This window comes from Ochotona princeps, chromosome 11, assembly GCF_030435755.1.
Source record: "Ochotona princeps isolate mOchPri1 chromosome 11, mOchPri1.hap1, whole genome shotgun sequence".
Lineage (NCBI taxonomy): Eukaryota > Metazoa > Chordata > Mammalia > Lagomorpha > Ochotonidae > Ochotona > Ochotona princeps.
In genome coordinates, this window is record NC_080842.1 from 32,942,770 (window position 1) to 32,956,276 (window position 13,507).

The 13,507-nt window shown below is 38.2% G+C and overlaps 1 protein-coding gene across 2 annotated transcripts in view; it reads right to left on the reverse strand.

The window, feature by feature from the left end:
- GALNT7 (polypeptide N-acetylgalactosaminyltransferase 7) overlaps positions 1 to 13,507 on the reverse strand; it is a 141,031-nt gene that overhangs the window by 65,586 nt on the left and 61,938 nt on the right. For both annotated transcript variants that reach the window (XM_004579045.2, XM_004579044.3), the window contains exon 2: positions 739 to 1,199. In XM_004579045.2, the coding sequence (XP_004579102.2) occupies positions 739 to 1,199 (461 nt within the window). The remainder of the gene's footprint in view (positions 1 to 738; positions 1,200 to 13,507) is intronic.

Below are 13,507 nucleotides of genomic sequence, written 5' to 3' on the forward strand. Positions count from 1 at the left end.
TTAGTTTTTATATTAAAAGCTGTTTAGGTCCTACAATAATAAAACAGTTACTGAATAAGCTGAAAGAAAAGCTTTGAGTTCATTCAGCAATTGCTGTCTATCAGAAGCAGAGTGCTAGAAATACTTCATTTTAAAATTAAAACATACCAAAAAAACTGGAAAATTTAGGCCACATTTTTATATGTCTGAATGATGCTTTTGCATATACTCAAGTGTTTCAATTTCCAGTTTCAGCAATGACAAAAAACTAAAGGAAATGTAAATCTAGAAAATTATATGAGACACTCAGTGCAATATTACTGTTTGCTATTGTTCTACAACAAGATTAGGAGCTTGCTTCAGAATGGAAATCGACATATCAAGACAATTTTACCACTTAGAAAACTGTCAGTTGAGCTAGACAAAGCATTTAATATGAATTGTGGTTGACTTACAGTTCTAGTGCAAGCTCATTTTTTCACTGCAGATTTGTAACAAGAATTCAGATGATGCCAGTCCAGGAACCACATCTGCAGTAGCACTGATAGAAAAGACTCCAGAATTTTCTACATCTTGCCTTTAATATGATGGCATACAAGGAGAGACTTCCCTTTTCTGGTCATCTTGTTGGTCAAAGGACCTCTGATTTCCTTGAAATAAAGCCATAACTTTGTTTCCATTCTAACGCTCTAACTAAATCTAGATAACTACCAAAACAGTAGTTGCCCCAATTTTAGAAAGAAGAGGATATATGCTTACTCTTCTTGACGTAAGTCATTGACGCTGCGATCCAGGGAGATCATGTCACTTGCCACCATGTTAAATCCAAACTCTTTAATGCTGGCTTGAACTGCATGTTTGTATTCTGGTCCCAAAACCAATGGCTTGGCTTTTTCTCCAGGGCCACCAACCACTCCATGAGGTTCAGGTTCTTTGGGTTCAAAGTTACCGAGGATCCCTGGGCGTAGCACAGGATCACGGTAGGTGAATGTCTGAGGCTTAAATGTGAGGTACTGCCTCTGAATTATGTCTTTCTGGGAATCTCCTCCAGCATGGTGCTCTTGTTCATTTTTAGCTTTGTTTTTTCTTCTAATAGACTCTAAGTCCACTTCTATTCCTTCAACATGAGGCCATGGCACCACAGGTTTGAATCTGTCATCCCCAGGAGCTAATCCATTGCCTCCTCGGTTAGGCATAGGGTTATTGACACCTCTGTCTTCCTATACAAAAGGGAGGGGGATATACAATGAGTACATGAAGGCAGACCACCACAGTAGAGGTTATGATATCAATTTGCATGTTTCAAAATACTAAAACAACAAAAATTAAACAGTTTAAAATGTGAAATACAAATAGGTCATTAATCAGGACTTCCCATTAGAAAATAATGTTCAGGGTGGAAGATAGCATGAAATAGGATATTTCTTCACCTTATTCTTCTGAAATAAACAAGCAAATTCATTTCCCCTTTTCTTTTTATAACTGTGACTATATCCAGGATCTAACAAAGATTATTGCTAATAAGAGTTAGAACAATGAGGTTTCAGGATCTTTGACTAAAATAGGCACTTAGGGGGTGATGTCGCATAGTATGTGGTTTTTTCCAGCTGTCCAGTATATGACAACTATGAACTTGTACCTGTAATACCACCATATGATGGCAGTGGTATTAGAAAAATGACACCCAACAGGAGATCGGCATTATGCCGCAAACGGCAGAGGATGAGAGGAAGGATATGCAATCAATAGGCCCAATTCAGTATGTTTACTCAGAGTTTATTTGAATTCATTACTATGGAAAAAAAAAAACTTGAAACACTGTAGCCACCTTAACATGCCCCTTTATATCACACCCAAGATCTGCCTGCCCCATTGCAGAGGAAGCACAGGTAAAAACAGATAGGTACAGAACATTCAGAAAGGGGTGCCTCTCCTTTCTGTTTGAACCCTCTTCATTACCTATGCAGATCTTTTGGTCAGAACCCTCAGTGTTTCTGCTTCTGAGATATTACATATTAAATCTTATCAAGCTAGTAGATTCTTTGCACAAAGCAGTGCTTCTCAACAACAGCATCACTTGAGTGGCTTTAAAAAATACTCGTCTGTATTCCACCCTCAGTCTTACGCTTTAATTGGTCCAGACACTTGGATTTTAGAAAAACACTCCAAGTGATTTCATATACACCTAAGACACAGAATCACTAACTTCAAGGGAAAGATGCTAACTGTAATTAAACACAAAGATTATAGCATAGGCACAGCTGGTAAAGAGGTAAGGCAAACTTAAATCCAAAACTTAAATCTGCCACTTAATGCCATGCTAGAACTATATGATTCCTGAAGAGATTAGCAGTAGCTAATATGACCAAAATTCATCCATAGTATTAGGTAGGACTATCTTGAAAGGTAAAATTTAAAACTTTGTTTTAATAATTACATAAGCAAAGCTTGCAGTAGGATATTGATGTCTAAATTGCTCATCTATTAGTAGTTGGTTTAGATAGAAAAATCTCTACAGAAACTCAGTTTTATCAGATGTGAATTCAGTGGATAAAAGATGGCTAATGACTGGATTTACAGATTCAAATGGAATTTTAAAATTAATTGTTTGGTCAGGTAAGATAAGATAAGCATATGACACAAAATTCTAAAGACTCAAAAAGCCATGCACTGAAAAGCAAATTTTGTTGCCTTCTGTCCTGTAGAGTCATTCACAGCGATCAATTTATTAAGAATTTTTCTAGAGACATTATGTGAATATAAAGTATATAAAAATGTTTATAACAGTAGTTTAGGCTGAACATGCCACATAGATTTTAATTGCCGCATTAGAAAGAAAACATGTTAGATGTAACATCTGGCTCAAAGATACATTCACAGAATACACAAACATCAAGAACACTGCAAAAACCTTACAGATAGATGTTAAACTGGTCAATATACATAGGACAGTAATCAATTACATTTCATCAGACAGTTTCCACTTCAATGCATAAGAATTTTATTCATTACTATTAGTTTTCTATACTTTACAGGATTGTAAAATAGCTCAAGTAGAATGACAGAGTGAATTAGCCTGGAAAGTTGAGTTAGATAGGTTTTAGGTCATTTCAAAGTGTACCTTTGCACACTTACCCTACCACCCACACCCCCAGTAACACAACACTAATTTTAAAACACAATACAACCTGGCCCAGTGTGGTAGCCTAGCAGCTAAAGTCCTCGCCTTGCATGTGCTGGGATTCCATATGGGTGCAGATTCTAATCCCGGCCATCTCGCTTCCCATCCAGCTCCCTGCTTGTAGTCTGGGAAAGCAGTCAAGGACCGCCCAAAGCCTTGGGATCCTGCACCCGCGTGGGAGACCCAAAGAGACTCCTGGCGTCTGACTAGCTCAGCTCCGGCCGTTGCAGCCACTTGGGGAATGACTCAAGGCACAGGACAGAACATCTTCCCCTCTGTCTCTCCTCTTCTCTGTATACCTAACTTTCCAAAATAAACAAATAAATTAAAACACACACACACACACACAAAACCTGTACATCAATGGGACGTTTTTCTTCAGCCAGAAGTGTTAGATTGATCAGACTTTTGATTGTCATTTTCATAAAGATTTGTGCTGCACAAGCATCAGAGGAAAACAGACAGCTGTCTTTTCCAAAAACTTTACATTTATGAATAACAGAGGGTTCTCTTGGGAAAAAACTAATCTTTTTTATTTTTTAAAGATTTATTTTTATTGCAAAGTCAGATATGGAAGATCGTCCGTCCAATGATTCACTCCCCAAGTGACTGCAACGGCTGGTGCTGTGCCGATCCGATCCGAAGCCAGGAACCAGGAACCTCTTCCAGGTCTCCCACGCGGGTGCAGGGTCCCAAGACATTGGGTCCTCCCTGACTACTTTCTCAGGCCACAAGCCAGGGAGCTGGATGGGAAGTGGAGCTGCTGGGATTAGAACTGGTGCCCGTATGGGATCCCGGCGCATTCAAGGTGAGTACCTTAGGTGCTAGGTCACAGTGCTGGGCCCTGGGAAATAACTAATCTTAAGACATGTGTAAATTAAGTGCGATTCTGTAACAGACAGGTAAGAACTGAAGCTGAGGGGTGATTTGGATGATGGAAGAAAGTATCTACTTCTCTATTTGTTTCTGGATGTTTCAAAAATTATGTTTCCTATGGTAATGAGTAATTGTAAATAAATTATAGAAATCATCATAAAACACTGTAAGATAATGGACTCAAGTAATAGATGGTGAACCAAGTTCAAAATCTCCAGATTTTATGCTATATCAGCCGCTTGCTGAATATTTCCTTTTGAAGCTTTATGATACTGAGTTTATTACATCTCACACTGAACTTATCATCCACTTCAAATCACATAAATGTTTGATTTACTGTCTTCCTTGTTTCAGGAACCGGACTCACCATTCACTCAAATGATGACACTCAAAATCTGCTTTTCATTTTCAACCTTTTGTCCTATTTTCTTCAAATGTCCAGTCAGAAATTACAGTCGATTTTGTCATGCATGAGGCTACTTCACTTGTCTTTGCCTTAATCTGTGCCAACCTCTCTTTTAAACAGGATTATTACAATAGTAGTTGTAGTGAGGACATAAATTTACTTAACCTTTTCACATACATTAACTTATTTAATTCCATGAGTTAAGTACTATGATTATTACTCCTTAGTTTATAGAGAAAAGTCTGAAAGAGAAGTTACACAAGTCCAAATCTGAATCCAGACCAATCTGGCTCAACACTTCACATTCTCACTCACGACACCTTAGTGCTTCCCACTGCACTGCAAGCACTTACCGTCTCCGTCAGTTTTCTTTTTTTTTTTTTTCATTTACTTTGCAAATATTTTTATTTCATATTATTTTTTTTTATAATCTATTTTATTGTGTTGTTGACAATCTTTACATAGTTAATTACAGTTAAAGAAAGAAAAAGAAAAGAGAAAAAAAAGAGAAAAAAAAAAAAAAGGTTCAGGGGGATAGGGAAGTGGGTAATACTATTATGTCCACATTGTTTCCATCTTGTATCTGAGGTAAAGGGGGATATTGAGGGGGAAGCCCCACCCGGTTTCCCGCCCACCCCGAGTCCCGGATGTGGGGCATGCTCTGAGATATGTGCTCGAGTGGTGTTAATAGTTCTCCGGTTATGAATCGCTGCCAGTTTCGCTCGATGAGGTCGTCCACTGATTGATATGGTCCATCATAAAGTCTCCGTTTGCCCCATATATCGCTGCCAACATATAGCTGAGATGAATGATTGATCTGCTCTGTCTTCTGTCTTTTCTTGATTAGAGTTCTGAGTCCAGTAGTTCAATTAGGGAGATCTCCAAAGAAACTTTGAGGTATTCCCAGACTAGTTTCTTGTATGCTCTAGCAAGCACAGGGCCCGGCACAGTCCATCACCACGATCAGCTGGTGGTTGCAATTGCTGGGTTGGTTCTGTTTTCAGTCCCGAGTTGCACTGGAACCAATGGGTGTTGCAGTCCAGTCTGGTTCTGCCCAGCACGTACTCGGCCCTCACACAAACCAGTCGTCAGTTTTCCTAACTAGGGACTCCCTTAAAGTGTAAATGTGAACATGTTGCTTTCCCAGCTTATCACATTTCACCCCTGGCCCACTGCTGCTCTCAGGAGAGACATATTCCTTAACAGGACAACAGTGTTTTTCAGGTTCTGGTCCACATTTACGGAATGTCTCCATCATTACCCATGAGAACAAGGGTGAAATAATTTTTCTCACAAGGTATCAGTTTATAAACCTGCTTGGCACTGCAAACTACAGAGTCTATATTCTAATTACTTAAGTCTGCCATTGCAGTGCAAAATAAACATTTATTGAATTAATGTATGAATGAATCCTAAAATCTTTGCTTGGTTATGAAAAAAAAGACTTTCAGAAGAAAATGGAAAAACACAGCAAATGGTGAATACAATATGGGAAAGAGTGTTTTGGAACACATAGACCTTGACTAGTAACACTTTATGAATTCACCAAGACATAACTTTCCCAGTAATATTATATAACAGCATCAGAGGAATTGAATTTTTTTTCAAAGCCTGCATGTTATTAAATCTGATGGTAAAACCAAATATTATGATTATTTGTCTGGGTCACTGTTGTGGGTAGCAGGTAAAGCTACTGCCTTCAAGCTGGCATCCCACACCAGTGCTGGTTTGGATTTTGCTGTTTTATTTCTGATATAGCTCCCTACTAAGGGCCTGGGGAAAGCAGCAGACAGTGCCTCAAGTATTTGGGACCTTCCACCCTCGGCAGAGCTGAATGAAGCTCCTGGCTTGTATCTTTGATTTGGGCTGTCCACCATGGCTATTTGGAGAGTAAACCAGCAGATGTAAGATCTCTCTCTGTGTCTCCCAGTCTCCCACTCTCTGTAATTCTGCCATTATCTATCTATCTATCTATCTATCTATCTATCTATCTATCTATCTATATACAAATTTATAATTTACAAAGCATTTATACATATATGTGTGTGTGTGTGTGTCTTACAAAAAGTAAGTAAAGGATTGTCTGTCTACCTTCAAGTCAATTAAGGGTATTCATGTCAAATCTTAATGTCATACATTTCAAAGAATGCTTGTAAAACAGTGTTACACTTAACTCCCCAGGGAAGGAAGACTACAAACTCTCTCTTCCTGACAATGTGAACTACAGATGACTTTGTGACACACTGGGACTACTGATACTTTGATAAGCACTGACTGATTCACTGTACATCCAAAATCAATGATTCACTGCTGACAAGAAAAGGAAAAGAGGAACAGTAGATAATCTTCCAAGGACAGTATTTTCAAATCCCATATCACCATGTGGAATTATGGATTACCATAATAAGATTATTCACTATACACTTTACAATTTACAAAGCACCCTCTGGTCCAAAATCCTACATATGTATAATACTTTACTATTTGATTGTGCTTTATGCGAACTATATGAATCCAAAGGGATTTAGAAAAATGGTCTTTGGAGCAAATGACAGTAATATAGGTTTGTTTAGGTTTGAAGTCATTAGTGATCCTAGGAAATAAAGCTCTTAACGATTACTTCACCTGATCTTTTGAAAAATTGTGATGCAGCTTTAGGAACCGGCCAGGCTGAACCATTTACACAATATTTATTTTTCTTCATGAAAAAAGCATAACAAGCCGGGCCCGGCGGCGTGGCCTAGCAACTAAAGTCCTTACCTTGAACACGCCGCAGGATCCCATATGGGTGCCGGTTCTAATCCCGGCAGCTCCACTTCCCATCCAGCTCCCTGCTTGTGGCCTGGGAAAGTAGTCAAGGATGGCCCAAAGCCTTGGGGACCCTGCACCCATGTGGGAGACCTGGAAGAGGTTCCTGGTTCCTGGCTTCGGATCGGCACAGCACCGGCCGTTGCGCTAACATGGGGAGTGAATCATCGGATGGACGATCTTCCTCTCTGTCCCTCCTCTCTGTATATCTGACTTTGCAATAAAAATAAATAAATCTTTTTTAAAAAAAGCATAACAAGCCAAATTTCATTCAATGATTTAAAAAACCCGCTTAAGCAAAAACACATTTAATTTGAAAGATCTCATTAACATCCTCTCTCTGGCTGTATTAACTCACCTAGAAGGATTAGAAGGAAAAGAGGCAGAGAGGAAAGACAAAGGTGGTAGAAACAGTAGGCATTGAAGTTCGGACAGAATAAATTGTGCTTATCGCTTGGGGCTCTGCAGACCACATGTGTGGCAAGATGAGGGTGGGAGTGATGGATGCTCCAGTTCGGCATTTTTGCTTATCTGCTTAGCTACAGCTGGATTCTGATGTTTTGTGCTGACTCTAGACCTTCAGGTCTTGCTCCTTTCAGAGCCATTTGAGCTGACTACCCTGGAGACTGAGACCACGTTTGGAAGGGTGCAAAAAGGTAGGGATCTAGTAATTTTAATCCAGGCTTGAAAATGGAAAAACCCAAGATTAAGCAGAGCCGAGACATTACTAGTCCTTGAGAACCTGAGATGTCATCCCACACAGAGAAGGACCCTGCTTTTGAGCATATCACTGCTTTTTAATGGCAAGGCCTCTGTTAGCAATAGGATGGAAGTGAAAATGACAAAGTGTGCTATTAGGAAGCATTATGTAAATATCAAAGTTCCACAGGAGCTCTAGGTGAGCCTTAGTAAGACAACATATGACATTCTGAATAGGAAAATAACAGCTGAAGAAACAGACTCCCTACGCAGAGATTCCTGTTCTTTTAAAGTCACAGACAAAGGACACAAAACCAAAGCATAGCAGAATGAAGTAAAGAGTAAGGATGATATCACAGTGACTATTCTACCTAAAAATCCAGGCAAACAACTCTAATTCTGTATGTTAGACTTTGGCAGGAGAACTGAGCTGACTATCACACAGCAACCGTTTGACCCAAATTTATCACAGAGAGTAAAACAGTAAGATTCTTCACTGTAGAGAGCTATTATGTAATTGTTTATGGTTTCCTGTTTTATTTTTCACTACAGGCTTCTGACATACCACAGCAGTCATGATTACAAGTGGCTAGGTTGATGCTGCAATACTAATCACCTATTGGAAAGGTTTTACTCTGTTTTTTAATGGGGCATTTTGAACCAACTAAATGCCATTCATTCCTTCTCAACCAAATAAGCAAAATGTAAGAGTATAAGTAATAACACAAATCTAGCCTGTAATATAGAGAATACTGAAACTAACAAGTTCACAATACTGAAACTAAAAAGTTCACAATATCATACTTACATAATGTTTAGCCATCTTAAAAAAAAAAAGATTTTCTTTAGATGAGAGCCTCGCAATAAATCTCATGGTTGTACAACTTATCTTTGTGTTTTCACTTGCACTATTTAGCAAAAGAAGTACCAATCTGCATGGACACAATAATTGTCTAACAGTTTCTGTGCATTCTGTAGAATCATAGCCAACTAAATTTCTATATATTATTATCATCTAAACACAATGAATTTGAGGGGCTAGCCTGCTGATGTAGCACACTAATCCTAAGCTTGCAATGCCAGCATCCCATATAGATATCAGGTGGAGTTCTGGCTGCTGCACTTCCAATCCAGCTCCCTCCTAATGGCCCTGGAAAGCAGCAGAGCATGGCCCCATATCCTTGTGCCCTTGCATCGACATGGGAGTCCCAGAAGCTCCAGGCTTTTGCCTTCCAATTGATCAGCTCAGCTTCAACTGTGAATTTCCTTTTTAAGTAGAATACAAGGCACGCACAATTATCCACACTGTTTCAAATCCACTCCAGGTTTCTTCTTCCAAGTAAATGGTGAAAACTGGATGGTCAGAGTGGAAATTTTTTATTCCTTTTACAGCATTGAACATCATCTAAGAGGGCCCGGTGGCGTGGCCTAGTGGCTAAAGTCCTCGCATTGAACGCACCGGGATCCCATATGGGCACCGGTTCTAATCCCGGCTGCTCCACTTCCCATCCAGCTCCCTGCTTGTGGCCTGGGAAAGCAGTCGAGGATGGCCCAGAGCTTTGGGACCCTGCACCCATGTGGGAGACCTGGAAGAGGTTCCTGGCTCCTGGCATCGGGATCGGCGCAGCACCGGCCGTTGCGGCTCACTTGGGGAGTGAATCATTGGACGGAAGATCTTCTCTGTCTCTCCTCCTCTCTGTATATCTGACTTTGTAATAAAAATAAATCTTTAAAAAAAATCATCTAAGAAACCAATCAAGTGCTCCACAGGTCTCATCATATCAAGTTAATTTCTTTCAGCATAGTACATATATATTTTTTTAAAAATGACACATCAGTACCATATATTCTGTCTTTGGATAATAATTATGCACTAATAGTAGCTCTAGTTTTAAATTAGTCCGTGTCCAATCTCATGGCCTTCTCCAATTCATGCAACATGAATAAGTTTTTGACATATTTCAAACAGAAATGTTACAAAGTTTCTGACGTACAGCCTCACATCATTGGATACTGAGTTTCTTTCCTTTTTTCTTTCTTTCCTTCCCTCCCTCTCTTCTTTCCTTCCTTCCACTCTTCCTGCCTTCCTCTCTTTTCCTCCCTCCCTCCTTTCCTGGTGTTCAGAAGTACCTCTTCATTCAAGTTTTATAAAAATCAATCTTACACTGATAAGGAACTGTTGCTTTTATTTTGCCAGAACCCAATTTTAATGGAACAGTGTGAATCTCCTGCAAGGGCAGGACAGTCTAGTCTATGGGCTGTATAAGACCCATGAAACAAGATTCAGTTCATCCAAACTAAAGAAGGTGATCAAGTTGATCAAAACTATGCTACAATTTATTTTTTAAAACTATATCAATGTGTTGCATATTTTAGTTATCAGGATAAATCTCAAACTTCTTAATAAAACTTTATATCTTCAACACATAAATTACATCTGTAAAAGGGGAGATTTCACAAAAATTGCCTGTAATTTCTCATGTCCTGTCCTGTAAATGTGAACCTACCATTAGGCGCACAGTAGATCAAATCAGGAACCGGAAATCCAGAATTCGTTCCCATTAACTTGTCCCTCAATGTCGCAATCCTGTGAATGTTTTCTTTTAAAGATTTATTTTTATTTAAATCAGAGTGACAAAAAGAGAGACAGTGAGACAAAGATCTCTTCCATCTACTGGTTCATTCCTCAGTGGCCACAACAGTTAGGGTTGGATCTGGTAGGCTGAAAACTGGGAGCCAGGAATACAATCTTGGTTTCCTAAGTGGATAGCCAGGGACTCCAGAACTTGAGCTAGCATTTTCTACTTCCCAGGCACATTTGCAGGGAGCTGGATCAGAGCAAAGCAGCTGGAATTAGACTGGCACTCCAATAAAGGATTCTGGGACCTGAAACAGCAACTTAATTTGCCATACCACAGTGTCCATCTCATAGTCCTGTGAATACCTGTAACACTGCTTTCCTGCCTTGCCTCAGTATCAGCTTACACTTCTCTCCAGTTTGAATGAAGGTACTTTGATGCTAGATTGTATTTTTGATTTGTTGTGTCCCAACACCTGGTAGGTAATACAGTGTGTATTTGTCCATGGGCTGAGTAAATGAAGAACATCTGGCTGTGTATCATCTATTATTACCTTGCTGGAGAATAAACTGACTTTAGTTGCACAACTTAATGCTACTGCTTGACTAGGTTTCAACTAGAATTTTGGACTCCAGTTGAAATACCTGAAAACATTACTTTTCCTACAAAATCTAAAGTTTGAATAATTCTTTCTTTAGCTACTGCTCTTCAGATTTGGATGGATTATGTCTAAAAGTGAAACTTGATACTTCATTTAATCATCACAAAAGTAAATGTGATGTTAGTATTATTATTATTATGGGTTAATTTACCTTCCAAATGGTTTCCTGCTAAATTTAATACTTGTAAATAGTAACAGCATAGATTCTAAATCGTATAAGAAAAACATCAAATAACAATCAAGGAAGAGTAATTGAGTAATTTTTTTACATGGGCAACTAAAGGACTAAGATACAGGTAAGCTTTTACAATGGAAAAATAAAAAACAAACTTATTATCCTTTTACAAAAAAAAACCCCTTTAATTCAAAGGCTGCATAATTGACCCAGATCAAAGTTATTATCAAAGGAAACTCTATGAAGCAGATAAAATTTTAAAATATTTATGAAATCCAATCTGCTATATCAGAGTAGATTATCTTTTAGAGAACTTATAAAATGCATGCTATAACTCAGGAACTGAATCATAAATAAGCATTACAGATTTTTAAAATATCCATCTTTTTGCGAACATTAATTCCAGTGCATTTGAACCGAATTTTAAGAATCAAACATGAGCATTCTGAAATAAAGCACTTTGTAATATATTTCAGATGGTGATAAAGCTATATCTGTTAAAGTTTATGCTGTCATTCTGGGAGTCAAAGCATACCACACTTTAAAAGCCCCATCGCTGATGGGTAATAAAAGGCACATTATAATACTTCTTATAAACCATAAAGACTAGAATGGGTAGATTTTAATTCTCCACGTTCGGGAAGTTAGCAATTCCTAAGTTATTTAAACAAACAAGAACAGAGCTCTTGCTGATGTGTGACCTGGAAGACAGAAAACTGATGGCTCAAACACGTGGGTCACTGTCATCCACGTGAGTGACCTCAATTGATTTCCAGGACCCTGGTTTGGTCAGTTTGGTCCAAATGTTTACTACTGTAAGCATTTGAAGAAAGTATCAATGGATTGGAGATCTCTGTGTCTATGTTTCAAATAAATAAATAACATTTACTAAAAGATAAAGTTATAAAGTAGGATCTTTACTCTAAACATAAATTACATAAAATATTTTAATAAAATTGTCAGCTTTTTCAATAAGTATCCTGCCATGTTCTTCCTACAAAATAATGTGTATAAAAATAAGAAAGGTATTAGGGAAGAGTGAAGATTTTAAACAGAAGAAAGCAAAGCAAGGAGTAAAGGATCGTAAAATAAATCTGTGAAGATCTTTAAACATGAATAATTTATTATGATTATATATTATGCATGCACATAGAGAGGAAATATACATTTAAAAACCAAATGGTTTAGCAGGATAAGAAATAAGAAATTAACCCTGCTGAGTAAATCCTTCAAAAAAAACAATCGTGGCATTTCATCAGGCAGAAAAAGGAGGAGCTACTTAAGAGTCAACGTGGTAAAACACAGGTCACATCTGCTCTTCCGCCCACTCACATCATATTGAGAAACTTCCAGCTTGTGCCAATCAACTCTACTTTCCTATCTAAAAATCTCTCCTTATTCTCTCTTCTAGTCCTTCTTTAAAATATTTTTGAGAAGGCTTCCCAACATCAATCCCTTGGGACCACATTAACACTTATTTTTTAGTCCAAGGAAGTGGCTTTTTAAAGTCTATCCTTTGATTCTTGTTGCCAATAACAATTTTTTTTATAATCTAATAGCAGCCAGAACCAAGCAGTTTAGTTCTTAATCTTCTTCACATCTGGCAAATCTAGTGAAACCACATAAGGATTTCCAAATCTTCCTGAAGACATTATAGAAATCATGTCACCAACAGAATCATCAATTTTTCATATGACATCAAGGAAAACATTTTATTGAGTGAGAGCAAAATGAGGTCAACTGCGACATTTGTGTTGGGAAAGAATATTTAATGCCAAAAAAGCGATATCCTATCATCCCCCTAAAGGAGAAATTTAAGAATGAATACAGCACTCCCACGAGAAGTGTTACTACTTTCTGCAGCTGCAAATGCATAAAACTGCTTTTCCTCTTGTGCTTCCTTGCTTTGCCCTGGAGCCTGGCTTTCACAAAAGTGCATAGAGAAAGTATAGCAATATGTGGCTCTACAACACATACATTTTGATTTGGTACAAGAGAACGCCTTCTTGAAAATCAGAAAAACACCCCCCCCCCAAAAAAAAAAACACTTCCTATTTTAAGGATAGATAAATAATTTTGAAGAATGAACAGCATTTTACTACAAAGTCATGAATACAGCTCAATTTTAGCAGTATATGACGAG